This window comes from Poecilia reticulata, linkage group LG3, assembly GCF_000633615.1.
Source record: "Poecilia reticulata strain Guanapo linkage group LG3, Guppy_female_1.0+MT, whole genome shotgun sequence".
Taxonomy (NCBI): Eukaryota; Metazoa; Chordata; class Actinopteri; order Cyprinodontiformes; family Poeciliidae; genus Poecilia; species Poecilia reticulata.
In genome coordinates, this window is record NC_024333.1 from 2918557 (window position 1) to 2934561 (window position 16005).

General features: G+C 36.5%; 1 protein-coding gene and 1 pseudogene across 1 annotated transcript in view; both read left to right on the plus strand.

The window, feature by feature from the left end:
• LOC103462309 (adhesion G-protein coupled receptor G5-like) overlaps nt 1-8290 on the plus strand; it is a 14932-nt gene extending 6642 nt beyond the window's left edge. Inside the window, exons 2-15 of the mRNA XM_008405000.1 lie at nt 2030-2148; nt 2901-2960; nt 3194-3281; nt 3375-3531; nt 3666-3779; nt 4473-4598; nt 4751-4796; nt 4959-5053; nt 6460-6575; nt 6729-6997; nt 7072-7168; nt 7364-7493; nt 7886-8042; nt 8199-8290. Of these exons, the coding sequence (XP_008403222.1) occupies nt 2030-2148; nt 2901-2960; nt 3194-3281; nt 3375-3531; nt 3666-3779; nt 4473-4598; nt 4751-4796; nt 4959-5053; nt 6460-6575; nt 6729-6997; nt 7072-7168; nt 7364-7493; nt 7886-8042; nt 8199-8290 (1666 nt within the window). The remainder of the gene's footprint in view (nt 1-2029; nt 2149-2900; nt 2961-3193; nt 3282-3374; nt 3532-3665; nt 3780-4472; nt 4599-4750; nt 4797-4958; nt 5054-6459; nt 6576-6728; nt 6998-7071; nt 7169-7363; nt 7494-7885; nt 8043-8198) is intronic.
• Nucleotides 8291-11167: 2877 nt separating this feature from the next.
• The window catches only part of LOC103462235 (adhesion G-protein coupled receptor G5-like), an 8431-nt pseudogene continuing 3593 nt past the window's right edge, over nt 11168-16005 (plus strand).

The window sequence follows — 16005 nt, forward strand, 5'->3', positions numbered from 1 at the left end:
AAGGAAGCCAATAAGTGGAAGTTGTTAAATTTTCTTATTGGACAGGCTAAATTTTCAATTTATATTAGCAGGAAAAATAAATTAAATGGAATCACGGGGGAAAAGGTTGACAAGATGTTTATTTTGATGGTAAAGAACAGAGTAAAAGCAGAATTTATGTTTTTTACAATGATGAATAACTTAACAGACTTTTTGTCATTGTGGTGCTTTAATAATGTTGTGTGCTCCGTGAGTGATGGAAAACTAGTTTTTAATTCAATGTTTATGTGAATGTTTAAAGTAAATAATGCTGAAATGTATTGTTTTTGAAAAATAAATGTTGTTAAAAATCAAATCTTTCTTTCTTTCTTTCTTTCTTTTTCTCATTTTCATAAACATGTAACATATGTTCTTAAAAACACCAGAAGATGTGGCAGAAGAGGAGACTGGTGGAAAACAGCTTAATAAACTAAAAGAAGACATGATGTGGTTCTCTACACAGGACTGAGCAAACATTAAAGAGATGTTGCAGAATCCTACATGTGGGCCAGCTGTCTTAGAGTCCTAGGTTTGGCAGCATTTAAATTTAGTAGAACCATTTTACAGCTGGCTTCTTGTTACAGTGGGAGAGGAAGGGTATGCCAAAGGCAGCCAGCTTCGGTTGTTGACAGCAGTCTTGGGGAACCTGCAACTACAACAGAATTCTGAAGAAACCAGCATCAAGGTTTATTCCTTTGATCAATCAATGCAATAAGGCCAACTTCATTTTTCAATCCAATGTTTCTGGAGTTTCAGGAGAGGACCTTCTCACTGCCTGCAGGAGAATGGAGAAGTGAGCTTAGAAAGGCCAGGCATCATGTTAGTCTTTTGTTATGAACTTCCCTTGACTACAGAGTTCCCTTCCTGAAACTCCTCCTCTTCCTGGTGCTTGGACCAGTAAATGCCCTGTATAGTTGAATTAATAATTCTAATAGCCCTTATATTCAGTTTCATCCATCATGGATGGATGTCGAAATAAATGTTTTTATTTACCTGTCAATTAAAAAAAAAAGACATGTAATTTTTCTTTTTTTTTTTACACCATCAGTCAAAATGACAGACAACTAAAACGTCTTGTGCAACCTCTGTTCTAACTTTTGCTCTCTCCATCTCTCCGGTGCAACACTTCATGTTCTTTAAGTGACAGCACAGTGTCCAAACTTTCACCATCCCCACTGTATGAATGTCAATGGATTTTTCTTTGTGTTAGTTTTCCTGCTTGTTCTTGTCGTTTGGTTTGTAAAAAAATCTAGATAGTTCATCTTTATGTCAGCATATTTAAATAGTAGGGTTGCTGAGGATTCATTACCACAGTGTTAAATAAAATTACATATACAGTGATAATATTAATCTTGTGTGCAATATTTGTGTATATTATTAGTCAAAGAGTAATATGAATAAACTCCAAGAAATACAACTAATGAAAAGAAAGCACTGTAGTGTCTATGTTAGTTAAATAATATTATCTTACCCAGGATTATAGTTGATCCAAATGGGTAAACCTTTGTTGGACTCAAGTTCAATTTCATTAATATATTATAAAGATATGGCAGTTGTGGATTAGCATCCATTCATTTTCTTACACCCTTGTCCCTTAGTGGGGTCAGGAGGGTTGCTGGTGTCCATCTCCAGCTAACGCTTCGGGCGAGAGGCGGGGTCACCCTGGACAGGTCACAAGTCTGTCKCAGGGCAACACAGAGACAGACAGGACAAACAACCATGCACACACTCACACCTAGGGAGAATTTGGAGAGGCCAATTAACCTGACAGTCATGTTTTTGGTCTGTGTGAGGAAGCTGGAGTACCCGGAGAAAACCCATTCATGCACAGGGACAACACGCAAACTCCATGCAGAAAGATCCTGGGCTGGGAATCGAACCCAGGACCTTCTTGCTGCAAGGCAGCAGCTCTACCAACTGCCACTGTGCAGCCCTAACATGTTTCTCCTAATGACTAAATCCAAAAATATGCAGATGTTTTTTTTTCTTTACAAACTGTCTCTATTTACAGGGTAAAGTGCTGGGGCCTGTGGTGGATGATCTTCCTGTCCATGCTTTCACTCGGAGAAGAATTTAACATTTATGAAATACCTGGATTAAAAAATGGACTATGCAATCAAATTACAGGAGGTATGTCCAAAGAGACCACTCAGGTCTTCTGGTTCTGGTTCTGCTCTGCATCCCCAGAACCAAAACCAAACATAGAGAAGCAGCATTCAGCTTCTATGTACCACAAATCTGGAACAAACTTCCAGAAAACTCCAAAACACTGAGTGCCTTTAAGTTTAAACTAGAAACCCAGCTATTTAGTTACATTTGAACCATAATAAATAAAACATTGACCAACTTATTTGATGCAACTTGATGATTCTGATGATAAAAATCAAAACATGGATGTTTGATGTTCTCGCTGGTTTCTCAAATTTTGATGTATGGTGTTTTCACGACTTTATTTTTGTCTTTTATGACGTAAGGCACTTTGAACTGCCCTGTTGCTGAAATGTGCTGTACAAATGGACTTAATATTTGATTAATGTCCCATATTTTCAAGCCCACTGTTAAAAAATGCTGATTCTAAAGGTTAACTGAACATAGCACCATATTCATTTATGTTGCTGAAAACCAATATTTGCTATTGCTGGGACTGATAGTGAGCTAGAGGAGCAACTTTAGTGTTCTATTTTTATGTAATATTGAATTGTTTTAACTTAGCACCTCTTTACTCTTCATATTGTGTCAACCCTGAATAGTAATCTAATACATTAATAATATTAATATATTAGAACTTATGTTTTAATACATTAATAGTATTCTAGTGAGCTATTTGTTTTATATCCATTTATGTTATTTTGATGTGTGTTTTTTTTGTATTTATTCTGTAGTCACATCTTTATCCCTACCACCATTGTACAGGAATGTTGGGGAATGTGAAGCTTCTTCAAGTGAGTAATTTATTTAAGTGAATATTGTGCTTAACTGCATGTGTGTTAATTCTGTTGAAAAATTCTCCGATGTAGTGGCACGAGAAACATTAACGTTCCCAAAAAGATTTGATGATGAATGGACATCCTCTCTGAATTGTTTTGCTGTAACCTTTTGTTTTGCTCAATAGAAAGTTGCACTGATCATGTTCTGTAGCACTATATGTAATAATATGTATCATTTTACTCTGTAGGCAGCCTTCTGGAAAATATTACCAAATGTTACATGGAAAATTTAATCAACATTTTGAAGAAATTAAGAAGTCATGGTGAAACTGTGGAGTAAATATTTCTATATATTTCAGCTCACATAGATATAATATTGTCTTTGAGAACTGGGTGTTGTTTTAATCTGTTCTCTTGTCTTTCCACAAGAACATTTAAAATCCTGGAGAAAATTTTGGAGGAAACAGAGGTGACTACAGCAACACTCAACCAAATGTGTCAACAAAGTCACCAAAACATTTTGGCTTTCCGACAAAAGCCCACCATTCCTTTCAATAGTCTTGCCATTTCTGTCAATGACTGTAAGGTAACACTTAATTTTATTTTATTATTCTTAATATTATGCTTATTCTGATCAAAGATACATGAGCAGATAATTTTGAACTATGTTTTGTCTGGATCTTCTTCAATATTTCTATGTCTGGCTGTGATCTACTCCAGGTGACATCAGGTACGATCAATCCAGACAGTTTGGTGAGCGTTTGTCTGCCTAAAGAGTTGAATCTTGGTGCGGAAAATACAATTGTGTTCTCCATGATTCAGCTTCCTAAAGAGGTCAGAGAATAATATGATATTTAGGATCTAAACATTTTTTGTCTTCTTTTGTTTTTAACAGTCAACAATTACACACTATTGTTCAGTTCTACTTTGGACAGAATTACTCTGATAAAACTGTCATACTTGTGCTGCATTTGTGATTTCCCAGAGATTTGCACTAGTTTAAACTAAAATTGAACATTTAGAAATGTTCACCATAGATGATATTATTCAAGGGGTGGTATGTTGTGTTTTCCAGGCACATTGTGCAATAAAATGTAATCAAGTAATCATGTTATCTTCAGTTATTATAAAAATGCTTTACATACATAAAATATGACTTAAATGAAATTTGTCTTTGTAAATTAATGCATTGACATTGGACCTCTGTCCCTTTAAAAACTCCTGCTCTTTCTAAAGTTCTACAGAACATGTCTCCTATATTAACCTTTTAGCAACGTTTTTACCAGCACTGCACTGAGAAATAGCTCCTATAAGGAGCTCAGCTGATGCGCAGTTCCACAAGGTGTTTGCTAATTGCTGCTGGCTAGTCTGAAGGAGCTGAGGGAGGGAGCTGCAGCATTGAGGAGGAGCTGTGCCTCTAAGGCGGGTCAGCTGAATAGTTTCCATGGAGATTAAAGGGTTTCTCAGACATGAAAAAAATGATTGCAGGTACCGTTTTAAATAAACTGACTTCATTTCCTTTTGTAGGCGGCTTTGGAGCTCTTAGATAAACTGTATGATCGTCGACTGATTGGCCTGAGCGTGCGCTGCAAGACCATTTCAGGACTTCAAGAACGAGTCAACGTCACCATAAAATTAACAACAAGCATAAATGTAACAATCATGTTATTTCCCCACTGTATTGTTAAACTCGGGTTTAAACCTTATGTTGTTTCAGAATGTAGGCTTGATCTGATTTAGTAAAGATAAGTGAAAATTAAAATCTGATGTCAACGCCCAATAAACAATGTATTTATGTGTTTTAGGAAACCCTGAGGCCAGAGTGTGTGTTCTTAAATACTACAACACAAAGTAAGCATAAACTATTACATGAACCTCGTGCAGTAACATGAAAGACCATTACTTAATTTGTTGGATCGGATATAAATAGACTTTCTCGTAGAGTTGTTATCTGCTGATGAACATGTGACGTTTTCTTTAAGTTAACAAACTGCTCTGTCTCTGATTTACCAGAGTTTAGTGTGGATGGATGTTTTACCCTGTGGGATCGTAATCACAGTCATGTCACCTGTTCCTGTGACCATCTCACATACTTTGGCGTGCTTTTGGTAGGACAAACCTTTCTGTTATTAAATATCCGTGAGGGCTGTCCTCTGCACTCTAAAAAAATTCTAAAAAAGTAGTAGAAAAATTGTGAAAAATATGAATAATTCCATGATGACAAGACCTATGTGAGATCATCCTGTCTGGTGAGAAGTAACTGGAACAAGACATACATGGTTATAGGCAGGAAAGCTTGAACTGATGGAAGGCTGCTGTACCAGCTGGTTAAATGAAATAGGTTTAGTTTGGAGTATTTATTTCTAATCTATTTCCTGACATGTATAATTTTGGAATTAAAAACCTAACAGATGTGTAGATAAAATTTTTTAATCAATTTCATATCCAAAAGTCAGACTGCGTTTTGCAACTTAACTTACCGCTATATGTTTTTTTTTTTAGATTCGGCAGTGAATTTTTGAAAGTTAGAAGTTCAAGCTTTCGGGGGAGGTAAAGGTGGCACCAGAATCATTGATTACTTTCAAACTAATAAACAAATTGTAAAAGCACAATGTGACTTGGACGTAGCGTGTAACGCAACGCTTTAGAGAAATGTAGTGAAGTAGAAAGTACAGATACCTACTGTAAAATGTAATGGAGTAAAAGTCCAAAGTACCCATGATTAAATCTACTTAAGGAAAGTACAGATACATGAAAAATATACTTAAGTACAGTAACAAAGTACTTGCACTTCATTACATAGCTTTGGATGCATTTAACAGGCATCCAAAGCTAGTAAAATATCTCACTGATAATCCAAACACATAACTACTTGTATTCAAATCCATGATTATAGATAGAAAAATGCAAGAAAAGGAAATATGGTCACATATTTGTATAGCTGTGGTTGTGGTTTATAAATCCAGCAGTCCTCATAATGCATATAAAATATGGCTACATGGCTTTGAATATAGCCGTTAAAGAGCCAAGGATGAGCCAAGGAGAGTGAGAAACACCTTGAATCAGCAGAAGCTAACAAGGAATGCAATCAACTGCAGTAACCTCCAATCCCACTCGCATCTTGAAGCCTGAGGTTTGTTGCAGAACAGTTGGACAAGTCAATGACTGACTATTTTAAGAATCCAAACTCCAAATTATACCTTAATTTGGATCAACAAGCACAGTGGAGACCATCTTAGCTCTACCATCAAATCTAATATCCACAGTCATACTTATCTTTGCTCCTGGGAATGCAGACAGTCAGCACCTGACTCTTTAATGGTGGAAGCAAAGGGGTTGGACTTCCATTTTGACATAGTTTCATTTTTATAAGTGATGGCAGTTGACTGAATTAAGTATCCACGTTATAAAGATAATTGTAGCTTTAAAATTTTCAGCTTTTTCTAAATTTGATCTTGCTAGAAAATTGATAGGTGTAGATAAGCAATAGAATGTGAGTATTTTTTCTCCTCAGGTGTCTGCAGACCTCTCACCCAAAGATGCTGAGATCCTGTCTTGCATCACTTACATCGGCTGTGGTATCTCTCTGTTTGCTCTCGTCATCACTGTTTTGCTGTTCACAGTCAACAGGTATAGATTTGGGATGACTACTCAAATGACTATTCCATTTTTCCTAAATCAGCTATTGGAACTACTTTCAAATAAAGGTCACTAGAGCCAATAAAACCTTTAAAAACAAAAAAGTTGTCATCTACATCTAACCTCGTCTTCTGTGTCTGACAGAAAACTCAGAGCAGATGATTCCAAGAAGATCCACATCAGCCTGGCAGTCGCTCTGATCCTCCTCAACGTTCACTTCCTCCCCAGCCAGGCGGCGGCAGCTTCGTCCTCCACTGAGCTTTGTCTCTATGTGGCTCTTCTTCTTCACTACTCCCTGCTGGCCTCTTTCACCTGGATGACCTTGGAGGGCTTCCACCTCTACCTTCTTCTGGTCAAAGTCTTCAATATCTATGTGAGGCGGTACCTGCTGAAACTCAGCGTGGTGGGATGGGGTGAGTGGCATCATGTGATTCTTGAGGATAAGTATTTACAGCTTTAAATGAATGTACCAATCGTTGTGTTTCAGGTCTTCCAGCGGTCATTGTGTCAGTGGTGGTGATCGTCGACAGAAACACATATGGTCGTACCTCTCTAAACTTGTCCAACCCCAACGGAACAACAGTGTAAAGAGAAGACAGTCAAAAAAAGTTTAATGCGCACAATATGTTTAATTACTTACATTTAAATAATAAACTATCTTAAATATACTTTGACTTCTGTCTTAATGTTAAAGCAGAACCACTGTGTATAACATTTTATTTATGTTTTTTCCTATTATATGACAATAATGGTTGCTTTTCCCTTTCTTCTACATATAGATGCTACATAACTGAAGACAAAGTGAAGATGGGGACCACACTTGGACTATTCAGTTTGATGTGCCTGTTCAATCTGATAATGTTTGGAATCACAGTGAAATATTTTGTGGACTCCCACATGAGCAAAGAGGTAATTATTACTATATGTTATCATAAGGTTAGTCACCTTTTTTTCCTCGTATTGTGATTGATTCTTTAACAAGCTTCTCCCATTATAGCCTTTTCTCCACCGTCGCTCCCTGCGTGCTCGGTATGAGGGATTGATTGAAAGCCAATGACACAATACCAGTGACTGACATGCTAAAATATCACCATCTAGTGGCCTGGCATGACAACTACAGCTTACTGTGTCTGTCTAAAAGTGGAACTATCCCCCTATTCAACATCCAAAAATAAACTCGGTTCCTAGGCAGCAGTATCGTGCAAATGTAGCCTGACCGAGCATGTAATAATGTCTTGATTATTTTTTTTGGATCAACCATAATTTTGTCCATGTGTTTCCCTTCATGTTTGTTGAATCAGCGCGGATGGAGCGGCCTTAAAAACGCCAAGCGAGAAATAGTCACAGTGCTGTTGCTTCTGGTTCTGCTGGGCCTCCCCTGGGGAGTGATCTTCTTCTCGTTTGGTAACCTGACCACTCCTGCACTCTACGCCTTCTGCATCCTAAACCCTCTGCAAGGTCGGGAGAGCTCGTTACAACGTGACTGAATGTGTTCTGTTGTGTTGTGGCACCTGGTGCAAATCAAACAGGCTGCGACCTGATGATTTGTTTGTCAGGTCTCCAGCATTATTTGCATGACGCTGACATTTTCTCCACTTTCTTTTTTTACCCCAGGTTTCTTCATCTTCATTTATTTTGTGTTGTCTTTGAAAAAGACCAAAGACACGAGCTCTGAAAAACCTGAAATCCACCAAATATCTGGATGATTTATAAATGTTATATATATAAAGTGATATTTACTACAGTTAAACTAGCATTTGGTATTTTGATAAATATTTGTATTTATAGTTTAATGTTGTTGATTTGCATTTTTTGTGTGTGTTTAGTTTATCAGTGAATTTCTGTACACTCTTATTTCTTTTATTTAGTAATTTATATGCTTAGCTACCCCTCTGGTGTTTTAATGGCTGATAATGATCAGCCATTATTATTTTCTCTGCGTAAGGTCGGCTATGTGTGTTTTTTTTAGCTCGTCATTCAGTTTTTGTAAACATAAATTTTTGTGTTAAGATAAAAAAAAAACATCTTTCTAATCATTCCTGTGACTCCTCCTGCTTGTTTACTCCTTCACATTTTATGTTTCTAGTTTTTTTGTTTGAACACAGTTGTGATGTCGTTTTTTTTTTTCATTAATAGTTTTGAATAAATATGTAAATGATCACTCTCCTCTTCGTTACTTGATTTTGAAACTGTTTTGGTTTCACCAGCTCCATATTATTATTTTTTATTTAGTTCTGCATGTTTCCCCCCTGATATCAGACATGCTATTTTTCCTCATTTTTTACTCCAGATGTGAATTTAATGTCAAAAGATTTAGTTCATCCCTGTCTGAACATTTGTGCATTATACCAAAGACTAAAGTTACTAAAAAAAAAAATTAGAAAAAAGAATTAAGACACTGGTTGAATGTCCAACCAACACTGTGTCACTGAAAGCTATAGTTACATGATGTACACAAATTATATGGTGTTTTTTTTTTTCTTTTATGTTTGGAAATGGTAGAAGATATCATTGTTTTTAAAGTCAGTATTGTCAAAGGAGAGAATGGAAATGATCAATAATTTTTTTCTTTTCTTTTACTTTTTCTGTTTTTACTTTTAAGTCATACTGACCTTTCAATAGTACATCTAAATAAACTTTTGTTATTAATTTGTGCTTTTGCTCTAAACAGCTGCTTAGTCTGATTATGCCATAGGCTGGCTCTGTGGAACACTGTTAAAGTGAAAGTTAAAGCTCTGTCAATTATCTCCAAATACATTTTATATTAAGACCTTTATCCCAGTTTTTTATGCATGTTTCTTTAACAAGTTGGCCAACATTAACTACCCCTGTAGCAGGTACTTCTTTCTTTTTACCACTAAGGAGCAAAAAACCCACTATGTTCCAGCAGGTTTGGGCAGCCTGAACACTCTGTTCATGTAGAAGTTTCACTTCTGTCATTTTCTATGTTTGTGTGTTTTAGTGGTGAATTGGAGGCACACCACAATGTTATAGCATTGTGAGACAGAAAAGAACTTTCTGCGGCTTATTGAATGTTATATACATTTTTTAAATTAAATTTACAACTTTTGTTTTGTCAGTATGACAAAGAAGCTATGGATAATAAATATGACAATCCTTACATTGTGGGGAAACCAGATATTTCTAAACTATAATGCTAAAAAAAACAAAATAAAACAGACTTCCATCAGGACCGCTGCATCGTCAGCAGTATCACCAATGTATTTACATATTTTACAGCAGTCAGCCTGATTCCTCCGCAACTGATTATATTTTATATAATAATAAGTGGTATACATCACTCTGCTGATCACCTGGGCAGAGGGATGTGATGGTGATAAAACCTTGAAATATTGTGTGGACCTACTGTGATTTAAGATTTAAGTTGGCTCATAGGGATTATTTTTATTTGAATAGTCGTTCTATATAGCTACGGCTCACCAGCAGAAATATAAAAGTGGATCCATGACTAAAGTTTGATTATGGAGTCAAATTAGATAGGAATCAGGATGCAGTGTGGCTTCACTTCCCAACACTTCATCATCTGTGTTCCCATGTTCCTCTGTCTCCTAAATGAGTTTAAACACTGGAATAATGGACTGGTGTTAATTAGAAAACAAGGTGCAGCTGTGAGGGTAAAGGAGAAGGCAGGCTGAGGGAGAGAAATAACACAAAGGAGTAAGAAGAAGTAACAGTGACAGGGAAGCTGGGGAAGTACATGAACCAGACTGACCTAAAGTAAAACAAAAACAAGGCTGAAAACAGGAGAACGAAGGCAACCCACAGATAACAAATGAACAAAACTACAAACCTAGACAAAAAACCAAAACAACCAAAGATCCTGGCAGTCTTTTGCGTGCAGGTCTTGACTAAAACCTGTCTGTTGTTGCTATTAATTCTTTCTTCTTTATTTGTTGGATCAGAACCGACACCGGCCGTTCATCTAGCTGAGTTCAGAGACACTGTTTTGAATCCCTTCACTAACTAAAGCGTTCTCAGTACTCTGCTGGACCAGATGCATGACGTGTAAAAAAAAACAAACAAAAAAAAAACAGGTTAGTTTTGCTTTCATGCTATTTGAATAAAAGAAATCACCTTTTTGGTAGAACAGACACAGCTTTGTTCTCATTTACATGATCACTCATCCCTCTTCAAATGGGTTTCCATCCCATTTGTTCCAAAGAAAACCTCAGAAAATTGACGTAAGTCTGTACTTTTAAGAAGTATTACAGCAGATTGCATTTTAAACCCATAAAAACCATGGATTGGAAATCGTACATTTAAATTTTGCATTGAAGTTTTTCTTTCTGAGTTTTGGATTTCTCAAAGGTTGTAGTGAACTGATGATTCTGTCTTCAGAGCTGCACATGTGCTGGCAAACGTTTCAAACACCGAGTCAGTTAGTGTGAACCAGACAGGAAGTGAGCATAAGGTTAAAAGTTAAAACCTCAAACTTTTAGCATCTTCACTCATTACAAGCACACAATTTAGTTTTGTTAAATAGACCAACAAATAGCTGCTCAAGATATTGAGGTTAAATAAATGTGCAAAGCTGTCAAAATTCTGGTATCACATAGTCTTTGATGCAAACAATTATCGTTACACGCACATTTTACTGTATTGCAATAATTCAGAACAGACACAGATATGTCTGGATGCTTCCTGTTTTTTTCTGGAGTCTCATTTACATTTTATTTTTAACTGGTTTCCAGTGAAGGTTAGTTTTTCTCCTGCTGTCACATCAGTTGTATCTTCATGTTCCACCTGATCATGGAGCAGGCGCTTTACTGCAGGTAGGATATAATTTTCTTCACATTTCTTATTTAAGCTGGTTGCATTAAAGTCAGACCAAAGCAGAAACTGTGTTTTATTTATCAAGGTGCTCAGAAATAAAAACTCTGTAGGAGTTCAAACTAACTCACTGAAAAGAAAGGTTTCATAAAAAAAATAAAATAAAATAAAATGTTTTATTCAATTTTAATTTTGTGTTTGGCGATGCTGGTTAAAGTTTAACCATAAGATTTAAGATTTTTAAACATTTTAAATTGATGATTAAATTAAATGATCATGTTGACCAGTGGTGTTGTTTGGATCCTGAAACACTGCTGACTTTGCTCATCCCAGAAACAGGTGAGGCTTCCAACAGCAGCGTAAGTTTTAAGTCAATTTTAATTAAAACAACATAAATGAAGTTGTTTTAATGAAAGTGAACTCAAGTTTACCTCACTGTGTTTTATTGTTAAGCAGCTCTGATAAAGACTAAATTACAGTCATACCAATGAGTTGGAGTATTCAAAAGTTTCTTTTTTTCATTAACTCAGTTCACTGTGTAAAGCTCATTATGTACAATAATTACACACAGCATCATGTTTTTAAGCCTTATTTTCTGTTATTGTTTTTTTTTTTCATGTTTACAATGTTGCACTAAAAAAGTCAAATGTCACCTGCGAGAATATATCACTGAGGAATATGTCTGAATCAATGTAGCACATCACTCAACCTTATTTCTGACATCTCCTCATTTAGCAAACAGAAATAAGTTTGGTATTTCTGACTGACCTAAAACTTTTTTTGTCTGATTTAGCTTCCAACTGTGAGAAAATGACTGTTTCTGTCTTATCTGGCATATGCAAATTTCTGGCTGCATAATTACATCAATGTTTCTAACTGGTTTAAAAAAAGACATAGTAAAGTTTAGTTTGGTTTAAGAACTTGTGCAGACTTTGAGACAATCAGAAAAAAAAAGTACAAATGTTTTATTTGGTGCCATTAATAATTGTTTTCTGCACTGGTATTCATTAACACAGCGACTCTTTAACCACAAGCAGCTGCTGTGAGCTGAATGTTGTCTCTGTCTCACAGAATGAGGCGTTGGAGTCTCTGCTGGCTGATCTTGTCTTTCACGTTTCATCACAATGTGGAAACAAATGGCAGTGCAGCCAAAAAACGTTCCCCATCTCCAGGTTGTTGTAAAGCATTAGACTATTTAAATTGCAAAAAGCCTTCTGATCAAGGTACGTAAACATCAAGAGGTACCGGAAGGAAGATTATTTTCTGTTTTCCATTTTCTCATATAAACTCTGTATTAATGAAATCTTCAGAACAGATAGACGCTGATCATGCAGCCTGCTGCATGGAAACCTTCATGTTACTACTGCATAATGTTCCCCATAACGACACGGTCAAGTGAATATTTTAGTCTATTTTTAATCATACAGATCATTTGAATTTGTGTATTAATAACAAGGTGTTGATCTGGTTGGTCAATTTATCCGTTTATGATTTTCCACAAGAGCCCTTGGAGTCCTGCAGGAAGCTCTGGAGAAAACCGAGTTCACTAATTCATCAGCCATATACCAGGACAACATGGTGGCCTTACTGTACAGACCCACTGATGACTTTAAAGGTCTTCACATTTCAGCCAGTGACAAACAGGTGACAGCCTGTTACATGTTTTTGAATGGTGGTAAAATTATTATTATTTTTTTAATATGTAATGTTTTTGTAATAAGAAAATAGAGACTAAGATTTGTTCCTTAGATTTTTTAGTCTGATTTTAGTTTTGCTTCGAATAGTGAATTGCATACTGTATGCAGACCTTTGCATGGATATTTCACCAGCAGTAACTGTGCTGATATCAGTATTAGACCAAAGAAAGCAAGAAAGTTGCAAGACCTTAAAGTTGGTCAAGTAAAGCTTCTGTTGGGTCAGACAGACTCAAGACCTGGTCAAAGCAGCTGCATGGGGGAGAGAGAAGGGGTAGCAATTTTATTGTTTGTCATGATACCCAAAATTCCTTGCGGCGTTCCTGGGGCTTGGAACCTGTTGGCTACTGCTTGCAGTTCTAGTTTTTTTTTTTTTTTTACCGACTGCAGTTCAAACTTTATTTATCTTCCTCTGTTCTGTACTTTCTCTTTCTGGGTCCTTTGTAGGTAATGACAGATTCAGATGTTCCAAACAGCAAATTGAGAGTTCACCTTCCAAGTGAGCTCAATGCTGGCCAGAATAATACTATTGTGTTCTGCATGATCCAGTTACCTAATGAGGTCAGTGACGTCCATCCTGTTTCCATCATTCTGTTCACTTCGATCAGCTGTTTCCTGGTACGACTGTCCAGTTCAGTTTTGTGACGGTTGTAGAAGACCACAGTCTTGCTATGGAGTTTAAAATGACAATGCGTGTTCAAAAAAAAAAAAACTCAGCCTAGATGTCAGAATGCCATAGTTAAAATAATCTTTCTGGTTACACATTGGGATCGTTACTCAAACTTATGAGACTGAACAATGTGTATAACTTAGTAAACACTAAAAACCAGAGACATGCTCTTTCAATTTATGTTGGCCACAGGTGGGTTATTTTAAATGATGCTCAGACAGGAAGAATGTTAGATTTTGTAATACAGAGTGATTCTTTAAATTTTCACCTTTGTTTTATAAATGAATAAATATGGCAAATCAGCTGAAATCAAGTGTTTTCTGTTAAACAGGACATTTGTAACAGGAAGGATAAACCAGAACCTACCATTACGTCTTGATGTTACATTGCAAAATTAAAAAGTAGATTTAGTCATACATGATATTATTACATTGCTGTATCAGTGTAATTAAGGATATTGTGCTACTGTTTGTGTGAATAACTGCTAAAATTGAGATGCTACTGTAAACGGACGTCATTACGAGACACATGTTCTCTAATTCTCTTACTTGAAAAACGTTGAATTCAGCAGAGTGTGTTTTGTTTGGCAGACGGCTCTGGAGGGCTCAGATGACCTGTATGACCGTCGGCTTATTGGCCTGAGTGTCAGTGGCAGGAGGGTTTCAGGACTTCAGGACCGAGTCAGCTTCACCATAAACACAGAAACAAGCATAGATGTAAGAATGCTTATAGTTTCAGTTTTCTGTAAGACTGTGATGTCTGTTTTATGCTGTCACTGATGGATAGAATTCACAGATTAGATGTTAAACAAGGAATGTTGTTTTCTCTCTAGAAAACCCTGAAGCCCCAGTGTGTGTTCCTGAACACCACAGAGAAAAGTGAGTCTCCAAAGTAACACCGCTTCGAATCGCAGAAACATAACAGAAATCTAAAGAACAATACAAGCTTCTCTCTCTCTTTCTCCGTCTCTCTCTCTCTCCCTCTCAGACTTCAGTACTTCAGGCTGTGAGACAACGTGGGATCAGAATCACATCACCTGTTCCTGTGATCATCTCACATACTTTGGTGTGGTGATGGTAGGACCAGCTTTTAGTTTAAACTTCATATTGTCTTTCTATAACAGCAGGAGAATGTTAAAACATTGAGGTCAGAAGTTTTCATACATGCACAAGTTTGCTTTCAGAAGTACCACACAACTTCAGTTTTAATAGCTTTTAATAGCTTTTAATAGCTTTGGGTGCACAAGTTTAAATTTATTGCAGATTTTCTCCAGCCCACCCAGGATCACAGATTAAAACACATTCTAATTACTTGTGAATTGACAAGTTCAGTCATTTCTGAGGACATTTTTCCCATTGTTTGACATTTCCAGGCATAGTATGGAACATTAAAAAAACTCACCTGTTTGTTATAAACATTCATGAAGACTCCTTCATGTTCATAACTGGTGTTATGTCGTGTTAGTGACATTATCATGGTAGTCTTATGCACACAAAGTGTTACCAAAATTACTTTTCAAAGGTCACTTTTAAAAGATGAAACTGTGAAATATGTAACCGGTGGTTATGCTCCGCCCACTTGGATCATGCAGTGTGTGTAGGGCTGCAAAAATATCTGGCTCATGAAAAATTATCATAAATATGAAAATAAGGACATATTTAAAATAACAAACATGTAAAGCATATTAACAGACATCAATGATACCAAAGTCAAACATTTTCTTGAGAAAAAGAGGAGTCACACTCCTGTCTCCAGTCCATGTGATTCATGTGTCCATGAGGCACTAACAGTCAGCTCCTGGTGTCTGACAAACGCTACCTGGTGTCAGAGCAAAGTGACGCCACTGAGCGCCGATTGAACAAATGGTGGCAATAAGTAAACGTCTGCTGGTGGGAGGTAACTTCCTTTACCTGCTGTTTTATCCATGGGAAAGTAGATTGGAGTAAGTAGAGAGGCTAAATTATTTATAATACTATTGGGCGTTTTTGTGCTAAAGTATCTATTCATTGATGACAAAAATGCATGTTTACTTTTGTAATTGAGAACTTGTACTTTTTAACACACACATTTCTCTCTCTCTGTGTATTTGGGACAGTTCAGTGAACCAAAAATAGCAAAGATCAGTGTTTGATTCTGTCATGTACTCAGTAAACGGCACAGCTTCAAATTGACTCATATTTCTGCTTAGGGTTAACCAAACAGCTGGAACCAAACTAAGCCTAAACTTATAGAGCGTCATGTCATTGAGATACCAAATATATATATA